Consider the following 19,330-nt stretch of genomic DNA (forward strand, 5'->3'; position numbering starts at 1 on the left):
TTCTAATGCTCCAAAAATACTTTGAAGCCTGTTCCAGTCCTTTTTCTTGAATATGGTCAATGTCGCATCCATCAACACGTAACAGAAAAAAGTCAATTTCCTTTAGGATTCATTTCCTGCACTTAAATTGTTATTTTTGAGAATGAAATGTCACTACTATAACTCCAATCTCTAAAATACTATATGGTAACTAATAAGTTTGCAACTACTAAACAGTTAAACAAGTATACATACAAGTTTATTGTAAATGCTCGTTAAGAACATAAGAAATAGGAGCAGGAGTAGGCCATCTAGCCCTTCGAGCCTGCTCCGCCATTCAATAAGATCGTGGCTGATCTGAAGTGGATCAGTTCCACTTTCCCGCTTTCTCCCCATAACCCTTAATTCCCTTGTCTATCCGAAACCTATTAAGCACGAACAGCTCACCATCAAAATGGAAGAAATGGTTATGATGGTTAAGATGTGGCCTGCCCTCCACAACTGGTACAGGCCCTATATTTTCATCAAGGTTATCTCGCTGTCGTGGTTCACCAGCATGGTTGTCTTCATTGATGTTGAGCGACATTCTGCAGGTGGGACAAGAGGTATCCTGCTCAAGCCAGGAACGCAGACAGGAGCTGGTAATATAACAACAGATAAACAGTCAATTGGTACTTAAAAAACCCTACAAAGAATATACAACCAATCCATCTTAGATACAAAGTCACTTACTGGATCATGAGATATTAATATCAAACTTAAAAAGATGCAACATAATCAGTGTAGACTGCATTAATGCATAATGATAAATGATCTTGTGTACTTGCGCATTTATAAATAGCAAAATAGGTATTCTGTTAAAAAACAGAAGAAAAGATTAAGGTAAAAAAGGCATATGATTCACAAGATTCATTCCTTTACTTTCTTGTTAATCTGACATCCATCTGTGTTCTGAACCCCTTATCATTGTCGATTTCCATTGTTCTAAAGTTATTGGAAAACTCTAATACTCTAGAAGCATTTTTTTGCGCTAAAAGTTGAGATTTATGCCCTCTAGAATCCTTAATTGTCCCAAAAACACATTTGGGGTTCACTGTGTCCATATTGTATGTAATTAATAAAGGCATTACGTCGTGTCTGACAAATTTACTGGAGTTCTATGAGGATGTGTCTAGGGCGGTGGATAGAGGAGAGCCGGTGGATGTGGTCTTTCTGGATTTTCAGAAGGCGTTTGATAAGGTACCTCACAAGAGGTTACTGCAGAAGGTCAGAGGACATGGAGTTGGGGGTAGGGTGTTAGCGTGGATAGAGGATTGGTTGTCAAATAGGAGGCAGAGAGTGGGGGTCAATGGGTGCTATTCAGATTGGCGGTTGGTGACTAGTGGGGTGCCCCAGGGGTCGGTGCTGGGGCCTCAGCTATTTACCATTTATATAGATGATCTGGAGGAGGGAACCGAGTGTAGGGTGTCGAAATTTGCTGATGACACCAAGATTGGGGGAAAGGCAAATTGTGCGGAGGGTGTGGAGAGTCTGCAGAAGGATCTAGATAGGCTGGGCGAATGGGCCAGGAAATGGCAAATGGAATTTAATGTTGGCAAGTGTGAGGTGGTCCACTTTGGTAGGAAGAATGGTAGGAAGGACTATTACTTACGTGGCGAAAAACTGCAGCAGGCGACGGTGCAGAGGGACCTCGGGGTCCTTGTGCATGAGTCGCAAAAACCCAGCCTGCAGGTGCAGCAGGTGGTCAGGAAGGCGAATGGGATGCTGGCCTTCATAGCGAGGGGGATTGAATATAAAAGTAGGGAGGTCTTGCTGCAGCTGTATAGGGCATTGGTGAGGCCGCAGCTGGAGTACTGTGTGCAGTTTTGGGCGCCGCACCTGCGCAAGGATATTTTGGCCTTGGAGGGAGTGCAGAGGAGGTTTACTAGGCTGATACCGGAGTTGAGGGGGTTGAGCTATGAGGAGAGGCTGAATAAACTAGGCTTGTACTCGTTAGAGTTTAGAAGAATGAGGGGAGACCTCATTGAGACGTATAAGATGATGAATGGGATGGATAGGATAGAGGTGGAGAGACTCTTCCCGCTCAAAAAAGACAGTAGGACTAGGGGGCACAGCCTCAAGATAAAGGGGGGGCGGTTTAGAACGGAGTTGAGGAGGAGCTTCTTCACTCAAAGGGTGGTGAATATCTGGAATTCTCTGCCCGTTGAAGTGGTGGAGGCTGCCTCGCTAAATATTTTTAAGAAGCGGGTTGATGGGTTTTTGATAAGAGAGGGGATTAAGGGTTATGGGGAGAGGGCGGGAAAGTGGAACTGAGCCACGACAGATCAGCCATGATCTTATTGAATGGCGGGGCAGGCTCGAAGGGCCAGATGGCCTACTCCTGCTCCTATTTCTTATGTTCTTATGTTCTTATGTTAACCTTTTCTCTGGCCTGCAGAGTTTAAGTTTCGGTAATCTTCTGTCAAAATTCATTTTCTTTAAATTAATGATCACTTGTGTTCCTCTGTCTCAGGGAAAGGAACATAACTTGTGCTTATATAGCAATTTCAGATGCCCCAGTGCTTAACATGCAATTGATGACTTTAAAAGAGAGCCTTTGATATATGGAAGAAAGTGGCAATCATTTCGACATAATAGCCCAATAGCAGTAGAAATCTATGATAGTCAATTTAAACACTTTGTTAGCCAATCAAGTACCTCAATTACATTGATTTTTTAGATATTCCACACACTAGAATAACAGGATTACAAGCCAACAATTTCATCCTTAGTTAAATGATTCTATTTTAATTTAATCTTTAATTATTCTGCCAATCTCAACTGTTACAGTATTACATATTTTAAAAAATTCCATCATGTTTTATTTCAAGACCCAAGTCAAAACAAGATTCTGCAGTAACCAAAGATGCAGCCTTGTATCATATCTACTAAATTTGACTCAGCTCATCACACTTTGATTAAGATACTGCGTGGAGTTGGCTGGCATCACCCATTACTACTTCATTACCTACAGTATCTTTGAAATTTTATTCCTGTGTATAAAATTGTTGCATCCTCTTTTACACGTCCTGCATAATATAAATCATATGGCAATTTTGTCCTTAGCCTCCTAGCTCTTTGTAATCTTACTTATAATAACAAGTTTGCATAGCACCATTGAGTGTAGGTAAGTACACATAAATAATGGTTGCAATAAATTGTTATCTAACCTTATAAAATCCTCAAATGTACTAAACATTATAAGCTTCCATAGCAGCTTGCTGTCTGAAAAACAGAGGCCTCCTATCTCTGCGAAGGATGTTTTTCGCACAGACATTCCTGGTAAGATTGAATCTCAAGACCCATACATAAAACAACTACCTAAGAATAAAAATTGGCTTTCTCGAGCAGGGGGAAAAAAATCATTTCAGACAGAAAAGAGTTTTGCAATCCATGCTGGCCTTGCTTCTTCAGAGGAAGACCAAGGGGAAGAGTTTTGTAGCACCTCTTATCTCTAGAGGAAACAGAACAAAAGAGAAGGCAGCTACATACAGAACAGACAAGAGACTGTAGCCCCCAGCTGCAGAAAATGACCATCTATTCATTCACACTCCAGATTTTTAAACCATCCTCAATTGTCACAGATTTTATGCTGTACTTTTCTATTTAGCTTATATGTTATATTTAAACCGTCCTCTTAATAAACTACTTAAGAAATTACTTCAAAATTACAGATCAGCTCATTCTTTTTTTGGTAATCTAAGACCCTGGAACCTAAACCTAACACGGTCTGTGACAATCACACCTTTATATGTTGAAGCAGTTATATATTTATATGCATAAATTATATACTACATACATACATATACACATTCTGCAAATTTAGACTGCAATTGTAACATATGTGGGAGGTTACGCAGCTGTGAAACCCAATTGAGTCCAGAAATTAATTTACCAGTTCTAGAGAGAAAAATGTCCCTTTACAGCTTTTTTAGGTAAGTTACAAAGTACAGCAAAATCCACAAATCAAAATAATTCTCCCACCCTTGCTTCTTCCCTATTATCTCCTCAGGGTGATGATCCCAGGTGGATTATGGTCCCAAAGGCACCAAACTACTGGTAAATCACAAATCATCATTGCAAGCTCAGCCATTAAAATCCAAGCTATTTCATCATGGGAACACTGCAATCCAATCCATGAGATTATACGCATACAGTTGGAGCTCACTGAACAATGACTTTTACCGACTCCTCTCCCCCAACAGCAATCTGCACAGCTTTAGCAAATCCACTGCTACCCTTGCTCAGTGTTACACAAGAGTCCATCTAACCAGAGCCATCAGGGACAATGATAACCTGCAGTGATTAGAATTAATGCGCAATAGATATGACACCCATAAATGGTTGGCCACAGAGTGTTCATAATGCAGCCTAAGGAAACTGTAGTGGTGGCGAGGTCCTTTCATATAGGAAAAGAATGAGGAGAGGTTTTAAAACGAGAAGCCAACTGCATCCTTAAATACATCCAAGCAACATGAGCAGAAACCGAGCAGCAACAATGCCCAAATTCATGGTGTAGGCACAAAACAAGAGGGAGGTGGCCGATTTGAAACATATGAGAAATAAATCAATGTATGAGGAAAAATAAAAACATTACATCTTGGAAAATCTTATCCATAAAAATGACATAAAAATCTGCCCAGCCCAATCCATTGACAACTATAAATGGTGGATAACATACTTATGAAAAAGATGGCCACAAGGGAGTTTGCGTGCAGACTGCATTGAGTCCCAGCAGATGGCACAATCATCATTGTTGGAAGCTAATTCTTCAGGAGAAGCAGCTGCAAACCTGTCAAACAAAGAGTTAATTCATGGCATCAGCGTTGTAAACCCTGATTGATCTGTGCAAACAATGTCCTACATAATTCTGGGCAAATGTTGTGCTTTTAAAGAAAACCACAATAATAATACAGCTCCTGATCCACATCCTCCCTGCACCTTACCACCATGCATTATTAAAATGGATTTTTGTTCAAAAAAATGTACCAACTGCCCTGCTACCAGTTCCAAGTACACAAATTGACTAACTGAGAAGAGCATACTGGATTGCTAGATATGACATGTTCTTGAACCATGTCAACCTTGTCAATGAAAGCTGGATGTCTAATTCCAAACTCAGAAACGTGATCAAAGATCATGCAGATGACGTGAAATCCTAATTGACATACATGTTGCAAATATGAACATAACAAGCACATTAACTATTGGAAAACATTCAAAATTTGGTGAATGTGTTTGAGTTAAATTGAATCTTTTGACAAATTTATTTGGATTTATTCTGCATTCTCAACTATTGCGTCAGAAATTGTGCTGCACGTGATAGGACAGGTCACATTGTACTTAAAAACTGAACCTGCTGTATGAATAAATATCAAGAAAGCACGCAGAGCTGCGATTTATTGCTAAGATGTATGATCGATAATATATAGTCACCAATGACACCAACATCCCCTTGAAAGAATAAAAAGGCCACACTCTTAGTAATATTTCCTTGCCTTTGCTCTCCCTTACCCTTTTTGTGCTCATCAATTTTCCACTTCTTTTCATACTGCAGTGGAACAATGAGCATTCCTGTAGTTTTCTCTCAGGCAGCAAGATATTTCAAGGCACATTACAAAACAGTGCACATGCAATAGAGGTAAAATTGAAAATGTTTGAGATGATGGCAGAGGAGATTGTGTGAAATCAATGGCATGGTTGAAGGGTGCAGATTTCAAGGGATTTATTAAACCTGGGAAGGGGTGAACAAGACAAAGGAAACAAGGCAGGTGGATTTAGAGGGCAACTACGCAGGAATGGAACTATTTGACACAGAATATTGAAGTTAACCTACTGGGACACTGATAACAATTGGCACTTGGATAGAATGGGGATGATGGAAGGTTGAGGACATTTGGTGCGTTCTGATGTGAGGACAATGGAAGGAAGCCAGCTAGGACCTCGGTACAGGAGTCGGGTGTGTGCGTGTGCACACTGAAATCAATATGGTCCATTAGACAATCCTGAAGATTTGCCCCACTGTTAATTTCAGCACATCTACTCAACAAGGGTGGCACACTGCTGCCTCAGTGCCAGGACCCAGGTTCAATTCCAGCCTTGGGTGACTGCGTGGAGTTGCACATTCTCCCTGTGTCAGTGTGGGTTTCCTCCAGGTGCTCCTATTTCCTCCCACAGTCCAAAGATGTGCAGGTTAAGTTGATTGGCCATGTTAAATTAACCCTCGTGTTAGAAGCATTAGCAGGATAAAATATGAGGGGGATATGGGGATATGGCCTGGGAGGGATTGTGGTTGGTGCAGACTTGATGGGCCAAATGGTCTCCTTCTGTAGTGCAGGGATTCTGATTCTGTGATCTAACAATGCCTAGTTAAAATATTTACCTTGCTTCCATGTTGCCCACCACACGCAAGTAGTTCTTGTGGCGTTTCAGCCTGCGTTGCACTTCATGGAAAAGGTAGCGAAGCTGCATGAATATCACCAGGCTTGCCATCGACAACCATATGTTTCCAAACAACTGGAGGGGGATATAAAGCTGTCATTATAATATTGTCCCCAACAGTCCAAGGCTGCACAGTTTTTCCCAGGGATACAAGAAAAATACTAAAATGCTGATGGTCAAATCATCATTTGAAATAACTTAAAACAAGGTGCTTCCAGCACAGACACGAAGCAAACTATTATGACAAAAAGTGTCAACAAATTCTTACACAAGTGCTTTGGAAAACACTGAAGTAAAATTGAGACACTTTCCTGGGATGGCCTTTCATTTAAGTGTTAGAAAATCTCTTCCCTCAAGTGTGAGGTAACGATGCATTGTCCTGAAATAATGCAAGTTTGGCTAGCGGAGCTTCTAACCATTGCATTACTTTTGAATTAAGACCAACTGATTACTATTATAATGAGGCTGGACAACAAAAGAAATCCATTCTGACACTACTCGATAATGGCTGATCTGTATTCTAATTCTATGAAGCCACATTAGCTCCACAACCTACAATATCCTTGGCCAGCAAAAATCTACAGATTTCAGATTGAATATTACTAATTGTGCTCAAATCTCCATTTTTTTTAAAAAAGAGTTTCATTCTTCAATCACCTTTTGCATGAAGAAATGTGTTCTAACTGCTCTCCTGAATGGCCCAGCTCCTGAATTTAAGTTTATGCCCTTTTGTTTCGGGCATCTTCACGAGTAGGAAAAAACTTTCCACGAGTGGAAAGAAAATGTATCTACCCTCTCAGTTCCTTTCAAAATCTTAACATTTGGAATCAGCAGGTCTAGTGTTAGATAACAATGTTATTAAATGGAAATCTACTTCTCAATTGCCAAAACGTTACTTCAGATAAATTATCTATACACTTTTAGGGAGGACCCATCTCTCCCTTGAGTACTTTTGCTTAATACTTTATAACGTAATCACTACTGGAGAGGCCACTCATGCAAATATAGGTCCTCTTTTTAAAGCATTTGTAAACAGCACACACGCCCAGAGAAATACAGCTTGAGCCTCCAGATTATGTACTTTCCTGTATGTCCATTATGAGGACTGACTGTCAAATCTACTTGCATGCTTGTCTAAGGTACAAGAAACTTCCTATGGGAGGTTGATTGGTGTAGGCCATTCTTCTATCTCAAATGTGTGCAATTTCTCTCTTGCATTAAATTAATCTAAATAAGACAGTCCCGCCTCTTAATATTAATCGGATTAGATCAGATAATCTCTGATCTAATCACTGATTTTTGCAGAAATAACACTTGTTAGCCAGGGTGATAGAGGGGTGCTACTGGTTACCTCCAAGATCCTGAGTAGCAAGATGAAAACTAGCCAGCTGCACAGGTGACTGATAAAAGGGAAAACAATCAGGTTTAACCCAAGATGCTGACTTGGTCAGCATAAAGCGCTGTGCAAATGCAACCTACACTGCCTCAAACTGCCACTGTGCAATTCAAATTGCTCAACATTTTTTTTAATTGCAATTGATAGCTGCTGCTGGCTGATATACTCAACAATTCAGTTCTTGATGAGGTTATGTTGTGGTATTGTATTAGTTCTGCTGTAGCAGATTTTCATGATGATAGCTATCCCACTGCTAAGCCATAATCATGATCAGCTGCACGAGAGACTGTACTTAACACAAAACAGGGTCTGCACACTTATCTTTAGGGTCCAAGCAGAGCTAAGTTCTACCCACCAACATGTGAATGTGATGCATCAGGTCCACTGAGAGCAGGTTCAATTCCATGACAAAATCAGTATAATAAACATAGGTGCCTTTACTTTCCCAAGTTCCCTCATGGTTCAGATCCCAGAGATGGATGGAGTACCTGTAAAATACAGCAAGAGTTCACCACAGCATAAAGAAAGAATAACAAATATTCAAAACACTCCACCATTTCAGTGACTTTTTAAATTCATTCGTGGGATATGGACATCTCTGGCGAAGCCAGCATTTATTATTGCCGAGCTTGGATTGCCCTCAAGAAGGTGGTAGTAGCAATTGAGTGGCTGGCTAGGCTATTTCATAACTTAGTTAAGAATCAACCACAATATGTGGATTTGGACTCACATGTAGGCCAAATAGTCTAAATCCCTAAAAGGTTTTATTGAACCAGATGCATTTTTGCAGTAAACCTGTCTTTTCATGGGCTCATACTGCCTTTCTATTCCAGATTAATTTAATTGAATTTAAATTTCCCACCTCTCATGGGAGGTTGTGAATTCACACTGGTAGATCATTCATTAATATAGATCTCCGAATTACCAGCTCAGTATCACACCCACTATACTGCCATTCCTGTACGTACATTCCAAGTAGTTTACTTAATTAACAAACTCTCAAAACGCACGTGGAAGGTACCTGCCCCCAGAATCACCTCAGGTTAGTGCGAAGGAACTGAACGTTTTCATTTCATGCTCAGTGATAACATCATGCACTTCCCAATCAAGCATCAGCCAGTCCATAGTAACATACATCATACAGCAAAAATCCACTGGTCTGACACAGTGAATCAAATTTAATCTCCACAGAGTACACTGCTAACAAGTAATAAATACACCTTAAATTAATACAGTGGCTAAACTATTTTGCAGTCTCAGTTTTTACTATTTAGATATTTTTGGAGCAGTTTATGCGTCAATGATAGGTTCTTATTTGCACTTGAATGGAGAACAGCAAAAAAATGCCTATAACGTTTTTTGTTCCCTAATCTTCTAAACCAGCAATGGAAGCCCTACGACACTTCAGACAATTATCCTTCAAGTATGAACCTGAACAGTGAGTACTGGCATACCCTTCAACTATGGAAATTGAGCCCAACCCAATCACCATGCACCTACACCAAGCAAAATTTCTAAAAATAAAGTGTGACTATTAGGAGTAGCAATCTTGGGTAATTGTCTGAGGTTTGGGGCACTGAGGCCAAATGCGCTATTTCTTCCAACAACACAGCTGAGACAAGCTAATTCAACACAGAGCAATAGCGTCACTTGCCAATTTTCTGATTCAAGGCCTTAACCAACAGTGATCAAAGGGAATGGAACAATTCCAATTCGATTGGATCAGCACAAGAAAGAAATGCTCTGCTGTAAAACTCATGTATCTCTACGCCACCTCAAGGAAGAATAGCATTCAAACACCCTGCATCCAACAAAAGCGTTACAATTCAGCTACATAGCAAGCACTCTACGTTGTAGTTTTCTAACAGGGCGTACCCACCAAATAACCTTCTACCTACCTCAGAATAACATGTGCTGTCCGAACAGTAACAACCAGGCACTGGAACAAAAAGAAGAGGTTAGAGATCTTACAATAGCGCACTGTACAGAAAAACTGGGGGCAGACGAAACAGGAAAGGACATCAAAATACATTCACTGCTTATCTATTAGAGTTTTTTTAATGTGAAAAATTGTATCAAGTAAAATAAAAGATTTGGAAAAAACTGTTATGGCTTCAGATGTCACTACTGTATCACCACATTGTGATTATTGCACAAAGTAATTATCATCTTACCTCAGCTGCCATGAAAGACAGTGTATGCATTCCGTGCGAATATCCAACCAGTGCACAAACCACAGCCAGACTGCAACAGGACAGCAACATGGAAACCAGCAGAGCCAAGACACGGATGTGGCTACTCATTGGAGTAGTTGGAGAAAAGGACAACTGGATCAGAGGAGAGAGAGTGTTGCAATGTGGTAAGAAAACTGAATCAGAAAAGAAAAATCAAATTTCTCTAGTGTAATGTCAGTAGAGGCAAATTACTCTAAGAGGCATTATAAATTTTAGAATCCTTGTCTCACAGATAAAATATCAATCGGAAAGCAGTAGAAATCTCAACGCCCCATTGGGGCTTTTTGGAGACTGGTACAGCACCCGCCCTCCACACCAACACTCTCATTAACACTGCATTTGGCAGGTAAACTCAACTCCAGCCAATTCTGTTTGAATCTACTTCAAAAGTTCTCAAAGGAAAAATAGTTCAGCCCCCAGAGCAAATATCATAGATGTTACTTGTGAACAGAGCACCAGGTGAATCAATAATATTATCTCAATATTTTAAAATATGGAATTTTAGTGCATGAGAGACACTTCATACTCAGCATTTTGAAACATTGCAATATAAACTGCAGCTCAATAATGAAAAGAAACTTAATTTTCAATGTATAAAATTTCATGACTTACACAAACAGGCTCAGCAAACATTTCAAAGAATTTATTCAACACTTAATTTATAGTTAGAATCCTACAGTGCAGAAGGAGGCCATTCAGCCCAACGAGAACAAGCTGACCACAATCCCACCCAGGTCTTATCCCTCGCATTTACCCTAGCTAGTTCCCCTGACACTAATTTAGCATGGCCAATCCACCTAACCCACACATCTTTGGACTATGGGAGGAAACTGGGGCACACGGAAGAAACCCACACAGACACAGGGAGAATGTGCAAACTCCAGACAGAGCATCACCCAAGCCAGGAATTGAACCTGGGTCCCCAATGCTGTGAGACAGCAGTGCTAACCACTGTGCCGCCCAATTTAAGTTTTGGTTTTTTGCCATCCCAAAGTTAGTTGAGAATATTTACTCAGAAAGTGCAAGATTTATACATAATTATGATGGAATTTTGCTCGAGATTCCCAATCCACATGAAAAAAATAAAACGTAATCTTATGAGTGGTGCTGAGCAACAGCTCCAAAGCAGAAAAAGAAATACGCATTGTTACATTTCCCTTCACCTTCCTGCCCTAAAAGGGCAGTTTACTTTTCACTTTAAAAGAAGGAAACTGCATCCACCACTACCACACTAGGGATGACAACAGATACTATTGGTGATTGGCACCTCGCACAACCTCAGGTCACTGTGTTAATGCAATTATCCACCAATTTACTTAGGTTATTGCTTCTGACAGAGGACTTGTGTTAATCATTCCAATTTAAGCTGCTATGGGCTTGTATTTTAAATTGAGCAGCCTTTACAATAAACAGTAGGGTACTCTCTCACAGTTGCATTGTTCATGTTGTTTCAGCAGGCTTAAGTGTCAACTCACATATTCAAAGCGATCTTTGCATAGCTGGACCATGAGGTGAAGGAAGACAAGAACAGCAAACCACAGGCACCACATCACTACTTCTTCAACTGTTTGAACATTCAGGACACCAAATATGAAGATAAACTTGTAGAAGATGAAGTTCCAAAACTTATCCTTCAGGTGCTTCAGAGAAAGGGAGAGAAAGAGAGAATACACACATTATCTCATCATGATTAATCAACTGCTCCACATAGTACAAGAAGCACATGAAGAATGGAAAATTCCACAGGTTCCAGATTCAATCAAAGTTACAATGTTCAACGCACCAGAAAAGTTGACAGAAAGCAACAGAGTGCTGGAGTTCTGTCTAGGCCACATAATGGATACAACAGTTCTAATGTACAAATCAAAGTGAAGAACAGTGGATATAACTTCTTTAAGAATCTGAATATTTTTATAAACCTTTGTTTAAACAAGGCCCAAATTTTACCATCAAGTTGCACCTATTTTCAGGTGTGAAAACTTGATAAAGTGAGGTAGGGGGCAAATAGTGGGATCCACACCTGCCTCTGCACCAGTTCCCCCTTTAACAAGGCCCGAAAATGGCCGTGATCAAGTCCATGCCTGAAACGGGCCCAACAGCTATTTAAATGCATTTGCATGTATTTAAATTAACTTAACGGGCTGCACACCCAATCTTACCAGCAACTTGCCTCCATTACTACCGTGTTCACCCATCCGGAATCAGCGCGCAACAGACATCCTCACAAAAATCCGATTCAGACGTTCCAGTTAGTGAGGAGGTAAGTGCTGAGCTTCCTAAGGCTCACTACTCTGCCTGAGATGGTGGGGTGGGGGTGGGGGCCGGGGGTCCACTGCCACTGTTCCTGAGATCAGTCTGGATGGTGGAAGGGGTGGGGAGATAGGAAGGTCTGTAAAGTTAGGGAGTGGAGCAATGTCTGTGGTGGCCAGAGGGAGGTATTACTCTGCCTGGGAACAATGTGGCATGCTATAATTATTTTTCTGCACACATGCAGTTGGAGACGCCATTCAGAGCTGCAGGATTTTGGACTTGTTAAGCCCCGCCTACTGGCTTGTGCTGCACAATTTGGAATTGCTGATTTTTTGCAGGCAGAATGCATAAAGGGGCCCCTAAGAACGGGTCTCAAAGTCACATCTGAAATAGTTCCAGTCTCAAGTCCACCCAACATTTTGAATCAAAATGGTAAAATAGGGCCTACAGTTTTTTTAAAATCAAGTTTATCCAGTGCGTAGAATTAATTCAACTCCAAAAATCACACACTTAAACCTTGGTATACTAAAGGTTCCATTGGAGCATTTTTATCCTTCTTCCACTAGGAAGAAATGCCAGATGCTTGCATTGGTGTCCACATGCAAAACAGCTGCTGATCTGAACTGGCTGTTTTCTATTACTGCAAATTAAGTCAGGCTGTGCATTGCCACTGACATTTAGAGCATGGCATCACTTATAAAAGTGACATTAAATAATTACTGGCCAGTGAAAATACTTCTGATGTTGAAGGATGAAGAATAACTGATTAAGACAGGCTAATGATGATCATCCCAAATGTTACTTGCTCTTCACAACTGAAAGATGCCTGCCGTCAATTCATCCACAGTAATACTTTCTCAGAGCATCTGGAGCACAAGTGCATGTTCAAATGCCATTACGGCAGCTGGGAGAATTAATCAAATCTGGAATAGAAAGCTAGTCTCACTAGTATGAACATGCAAACTACCAACCTTTTTAAACACCCGAAGTTCTTTAGTGTAGTGAAATAAATGTGCGGCCCTTACCCGGTCAGACCTACATGTGATTCCAGATCCACAGCAACGTGGTTGGTTCTTAACTGCCCTCTGAAATGGCCTAACAAGCCACTAAGTTCAAGGGCAATTATGATGGGCAACAAATGCTAGCCTTGTCAGTGATCACCCACATCACATGAAAGAATAAAAAACTCTCAACAAGTAGGATAAGGAAGCAATGAAAGATCAATTTCTTCCTCCAATCTTAAAAGACAAGCCTTACCTGTCTTTCACTGACCCGCAGTGTCCCGAAGACCATGTACTGGATCAGCTTGCCAATCAACATGAGAAAACAACAGGCTGTGTTTACCAACACCTGGAAGATTAAACCCCATCACAATGTTATAAAGGGGGATTTTACTCGAACCAGCAATATTCCAGACCGGCTACATCATTTTACAACAAATTCAGAAAGAGAACTGAGATAGTAGTTTACATTCAAACCCTGGCTAGTATTTGTGGTGGAAAAGAACAAACTTAACTCAAACATCATAATAATCTTCAAACTCTGGAGTGGTATAGGAAAGAACCAAGTGTTTAATTACAAGTATTACAGGGCAGAAACTTGTAAGTTTCAGAATCAGATGGCAGATAATAGATAACAATGAAAATAATTTAGAAAACTGCTTCAACTAAGTGACAGTGAGACAAGGGCACACAAACTAGCAATGGCAACCATATTTAGAACTGATTTTGAAAAGTACAACCTCATACCAGTGTGATTATTAGTTGTAACAGGCTTCCAAATTGGGTAATGGAATTATAAAGTCCTACAGTGCAGAAGGAGGCCACTCAGCCCATTGAGTCTGCACCAACCACAATCTCACTCAGGCCTTATTCCCATACTCCATGCACATTTACCCTAGCTAGTCCCCCAAACTAAGGGGCACTTAATGAGTTAGCACGGCCAATCCATCTAACCCATGCATCTTTGGATTGTGGGAGGAAACAGGAGCACCTGGAGGAAACCCTTGCAGACACAGGCAGAACATGCAGACAGGGAGAACATGCAAGCTCCAAACAGACAGTGACCCAAGCCAGGAATCGAACCTGGCACTGTGAAGCAGCAGTGCTAACCACTGTGCTGCCCCTAATGTGCAACACCTAATGGCAGCAAAGGTCTTGCAAAATAAGGGGTTATTGAAGATTTGCTTTCCAGAAAGCTTCCTTTCCAGGCCATCTCATTCCATTCAGCACATGAATCAATGCAATGGCATTTAATCTCAGATTTGAGCAATGGATGGAGAAAATGCGCTCTTCCCAGATCAGACAACACCTTGCACAGAATAATTGAATGGTTCTGCGGCACAGGCTTCAATAAACTCCAGGGTGCACAACGGTTAAAAAAAATTTCAGGCTCATCCTTCCTGTAAGTAATTTGTATATTAATCTATTATTCAAATTAGATTTTCTTTCACCCCATTGCTGTTCTTTCAGTGTCAAGGATTAAAATGGAACAATAACACTATAAAGTAATGTCCTGAAACCCACCTAACTATAACTTATCTCAGCAGTAACACAAAGACTTGTATTTACATAGTCTTTTTAAGATCACCAGACAGCTCAAAGTGCCTTACCAGCCAATTAAATACTTTGAAATGTAGTCACTATCGCAATGCAAGAAACTTGCATGCAGCAAACTTTCACACAAAGCAATGTGATAATGACTGGATAATTTGTTTTTTATGAATTTTTTTCAGGATGAATATTGTCCAGAGCACCAAGGATAACACCCCTGCTCTTCTCTGAAGTACTACTGAGATCTGTTATAAGAATCAAGCCTCGCCAAATCTGGGCACACAAGCACACATCCAGGCAGGTATTCACAGCAGTCATCAACAGATCCACTGAGAATTAACATGCATTACACCCTTTCAGGCAGGGGTGATATGTCAAAGGGAGAGCTGGGAAGATAGGAGGGGTGGTGGAAAAGGAGAAAATGTAGAAAAAAGCATGAACATCAATTACTCCTCAGAGTTGGGTTTAACATTTCCATTCACCACAAAATTTAAGTCTAAAACAATATTTTAAAATCCAGCAGCACTGCACACAAAAAAAAAATCACACATGAAGTTTTGAAGTACTGTAATTTCTGGGTAATTTGGAAAAAAAACACATGAAAATCACAGTATTGCGTTTCCTAGGATACTAATTATTGGGTCTGAAGTTACTTCATTCCAGGCTTACTTATCTCTCACTCCACGAAGTTATAGTTTTAAAGAAGTCACTGGAGTAACTCTGGCTTTATCTGATCAATGAATTCTTCATGTTGCAAATAATATTTACATAATTTGTAGATCTGGCAATCGGACTTGAACAACATTCATGGAATGGTTGGCCAACCTGTAAGCAACTTACAGCTCTTTATTCTGTTGCCTCATTTCACCACTGCATCATGAATAGCTGCATCAACTAAGTTATTGGAATGAGCCCAAATACAAATCTGAAAAGGACAGCACCCTGAAATCTAGGGAATTTAAGCAAAACAAATCATCAGAAATGCAGTACTGCTACTGTCAATGCAGCTTTTATGGTTGAAGGTGCTTTGTAGATGTCTTTAACATATTCACTGCACCACATTGTGTTGTTGCCATCATTTATATCAACATCTTCAACAGGTAACTATCATTTGCCAATTATTTTAACACGAGATCTAAAATTTAAAATGAAAACGACTAACAAAATAGGAACATGGTAAATAGATGTTGTTTCTAGGCTAGTCTCATATTAAGGGTGTTTGTCCTATTTACACTGAGCAGCTTTCTCTCTTTTAATTAGCCCCAAATTTAAACTGTCCTATTTCCTAACTACAAATGATTTTTTGATCTCGCTACTTGGAAATATAAGAGCAGCAAGAACTTATTTTCTTCTTGATCGTATCTCGTTACGATGGGCAGAAAATGGTCGTATAAATTGGAAATTCGCAACATAGAGCATTGTACACTTCAAGTTCCGAGAGCAGAGCTACTTAGTCTGCTTAATAGTTATTTTACTTGCAATGAAACTGATATCAGAAGTTTGGTGCAATTATTGGGGCCCAGGCAGCACCCATTACCTTTGGAACAAAAACAGAAAATGCTCAAAAATCTCAGCAGGACTGACAGTATCCGTGGAAAGAAGACAGAACCAACATTTCAAGTCAGAACGACCCCTCGTCAGAGCCTTTGTAGTTGGTTAAGGCAAAACTAAACTAAACAAAGAAAAAACAAAACCAACTAACTAAATGAAGTTGTTCTGGCTACTCTAGCAGCAACACCTGTTCAAAACTCCATATTTCTATGGCAGTCCACTTTACACGCAAACGTCAATGAGTTACGAAGCAATAAGTAGAAGAACTGACATTTTAAGCTGATAACGCACAAATTCAACATTGAAACTGTTGTATTCATTTCACTAGCATTTACAACCATGTAATACTTTGCTGATCACTCAAGCAATTAACTTTTTATTATAACCACCAACACATTTATGGCCATTACTTCAAAAGGTAAATAAACTATTTACAAAATTGTCTTAAGATTCAGAAATAAATTTATGAAAGCGAAACTATTAAGTTGCCCAAAACATTCAATCCTCATTCTTATGATTCACAACGGCAAATCAACGGTGAAAGCAAGGAAAAAAAGATGGACAGGAAAGAGATCAAACTGGCAATCTTCTAAGACAGTCTCAAATTTTTGTACTCCACCATCCTTAGCAAAGGTTTCTTCCCTCCTCTCGCAGACACGCAAAATCTTGCTATGTTGTAATTCCATAGTTCCTAAAGCATTCCAGTAGATGTGGTGCAATGTGTATGCTGTGCCAATGCAAACTTGCACAGCTTAGAGGGAGTGTCTATGAGTAACTCAATGTAGCTTCTCTAAGATTTTCAGTCATTGCAAGGGAGCACCTCGGTTCTCCTGGGAATTGGACAAAGCAAAGTTCTAAAATGTGGTGAAACAATAGAATATCTTCACGTCAGCGTTAATTATTCCTCCAAGTGAATACATGATCCCCGCAGAGACCAGTAACAAAAATGAGGAACCAAACTTCCCAAACAAGGCCAACGGAAGAATCCAACAGTTAAGTTTTCCAAAACTTTTACTGCAAGAATCAAATCACATTCAACATTATTAACAGGCAAATTATATTTGTAGAAACTATAAAATATTCTTCATATTGCCTGTTTGAAGTATAAAAGTTTCACAGAACTTTCAGGTAGTCCCTTCAATATGTGTGGCATTATTCTTAACCATGAACTCCAACAAAACACTTCTTCCAGCATAGAGTTTCAGTTCCTTAATTCAGGGAAGTTGCATCCAAAGTTTCATCCAACAGCAGCTTTAACATCCCAGAGTTCCAAGAGTGCAACATCCACCAAAAGGTACACTTTAACTTATGTTTGTTTGGACCAGTGACTGAAATTTTAAAACATAGAACAGTACAGCACAGTACATGCCCTTCGACTCTCGATGTTGTGCCAAGCTATGTCCGAACCCCAGATCAAGCTATCCCACTCTCTATCATTCTGGTGTGCTTAATGTGCCTATCCAATAACCACTTGAAAGTTCCTAAAGTGTCTGACTCCACTATCACAGCAGGCAGTGCATTCCACAACCCCAACCACTCAGTGAAGAACCTATCTTAGATATCTCCCACCATGAACCTTATAGTCATGCCTCCTAGTAACAGGTACATCCACCCAAGGAAATACAGTGGACGTGCAGAGACTATCTGTCCCCCTCATCATCTTATAAACCTCTAATAAGTCACCTCTCATCCTCCTCCGCTCTCAAGAGAAAAGCCCCGGCCCCCTCAACCTTTCCTGATAAGACCTACCCTCCAAACCAGGCAGCATCCTAGTAAATCTCCTCTGCACTTTCTCCAATGCTTCCACTTATAGTGAGGTGACCAGAACTGTACACACTATTTCAAATGTGGTCTCACCAAGGTCCTGAAAAGTTGCAGCGTAACCCCACGACTCAAACCCCCTGTTATTAAACACTAACATACTATAAGCCTTCTTCAGTGCTCTATCCACTTGAGTAGTAATCTTCAGAGATCTGTGGATATGAATCCCGAGATCTCTCTGTCCACATTCCTCAGAACCCTGCCCTGTAATCCGCATTCAAGTTTGTCTTGCCAAAATGAATTTTACCCCTGCATATTGTTTGTATGCACCCCCCCTCCCAACTTTCTAACATTTCCCTATTTCTCAATGATAGGATGTCAGAGCCGTGAATTTCAATTAACCAGACCCTTCCCAGAAAGTTAAATTCAAGTCCATAACTGAAGTAGAAACTGTCCCAAATAAACATTGGCTCTGAAATTGCAGTGAGTGCAGATATCAGCTTACAGCCTATGGACTTTGTCACTGCTACCACTAAGAGTGGATGAATTGGTAGCTTGCCTGCTTTTGAGCTGGAAGTCTCCTGGTTTCTAGTCCCACTTCAGGGCTTGTTGGCCATGAAAGAGCATCATGTGGCTCAAAACAGGTTGTTAATCAATCTGGAAAATCACCAACACTACACTATTCTCCAAGGGAGCAAAGAACATGCAAAACAGACCATTGAAAAAAATAACTACAGATTAAAAACAAATTTAACGTTAATTGGGGCATAGATGTCAAGACTCCATCTTTCTGTTGCGAGCCTACCAAAAAAGACAAACAGAAGTACAAGCATCAGGCTACATTCAAACATAGCTATCATGGAGCCAGAAGTTAAAAACAGCTGCAGACAAGACAATCAGCAAATTTAGTTTCTATTTTCTTCCCTCACATGCAGGGACATAATTGTTTCCATTAAGAAAGTAAAATTGGAGGAAGGACATGAAGGAAAAAGGAGCTTTTAAGAACATAAGAGGGTTGGGAAAGTGAAAAGATTTGGGCAGGGAGTTCTCGCGTCAACCAAGTAGTTAAATGAGGGATCATCATTAATGGAACTTAAGGCGAGCAGAGAGGAGTCAAAGAGTAACCA

The 19,330-nt window shown here is 40.2% G+C and overlaps 1 protein-coding gene across 1 annotated transcript in view; it reads right to left on the reverse strand.

Annotated features, from left to right (window-relative positions):
* amfra (autocrine motility factor receptor a) overlaps positions 1–19,330 on the reverse strand; it is a 52,941-nt gene that overhangs the window by 21,682 nt on the left and 11,929 nt on the right. Inside the window, exons 2-9 of the mRNA XM_080187201.1 lie at positions 13,597–13,689; positions 11,565–11,729; positions 10,030–10,182; positions 9,754–9,794; positions 8,211–8,343; positions 6,401–6,534; positions 4,700–4,810; positions 427–617 (exon numbers count right to left, since the gene is read on the reverse strand). Of these exons, the coding sequence (XP_080043327.1) occupies positions 427–617; positions 4,700–4,810; positions 6,401–6,534; positions 8,211–8,343; positions 9,754–9,794; positions 10,030–10,182; positions 11,565–11,729; positions 13,597–13,689 (1,021 nt within the window). The remainder of the gene's footprint in view (positions 1–426; positions 618–4,699; positions 4,811–6,400; positions 6,535–8,210; positions 8,344–9,753; positions 9,795–10,029; positions 10,183–11,564; positions 11,730–13,596; positions 13,690–19,330) is intronic.

This window comes from Carcharhinus amblyrhynchos, chromosome 4 (genome assembly GCF_965287045.1).
Source record: "Carcharhinus amblyrhynchos chromosome 4, sCarAmb.v2.hapA, whole genome shotgun sequence".
Taxonomy (NCBI): Eukaryota; Metazoa; Chordata; class Chondrichthyes; order Carcharhiniformes; family Carcharhinidae; genus Carcharhinus; species Carcharhinus amblyrhynchos.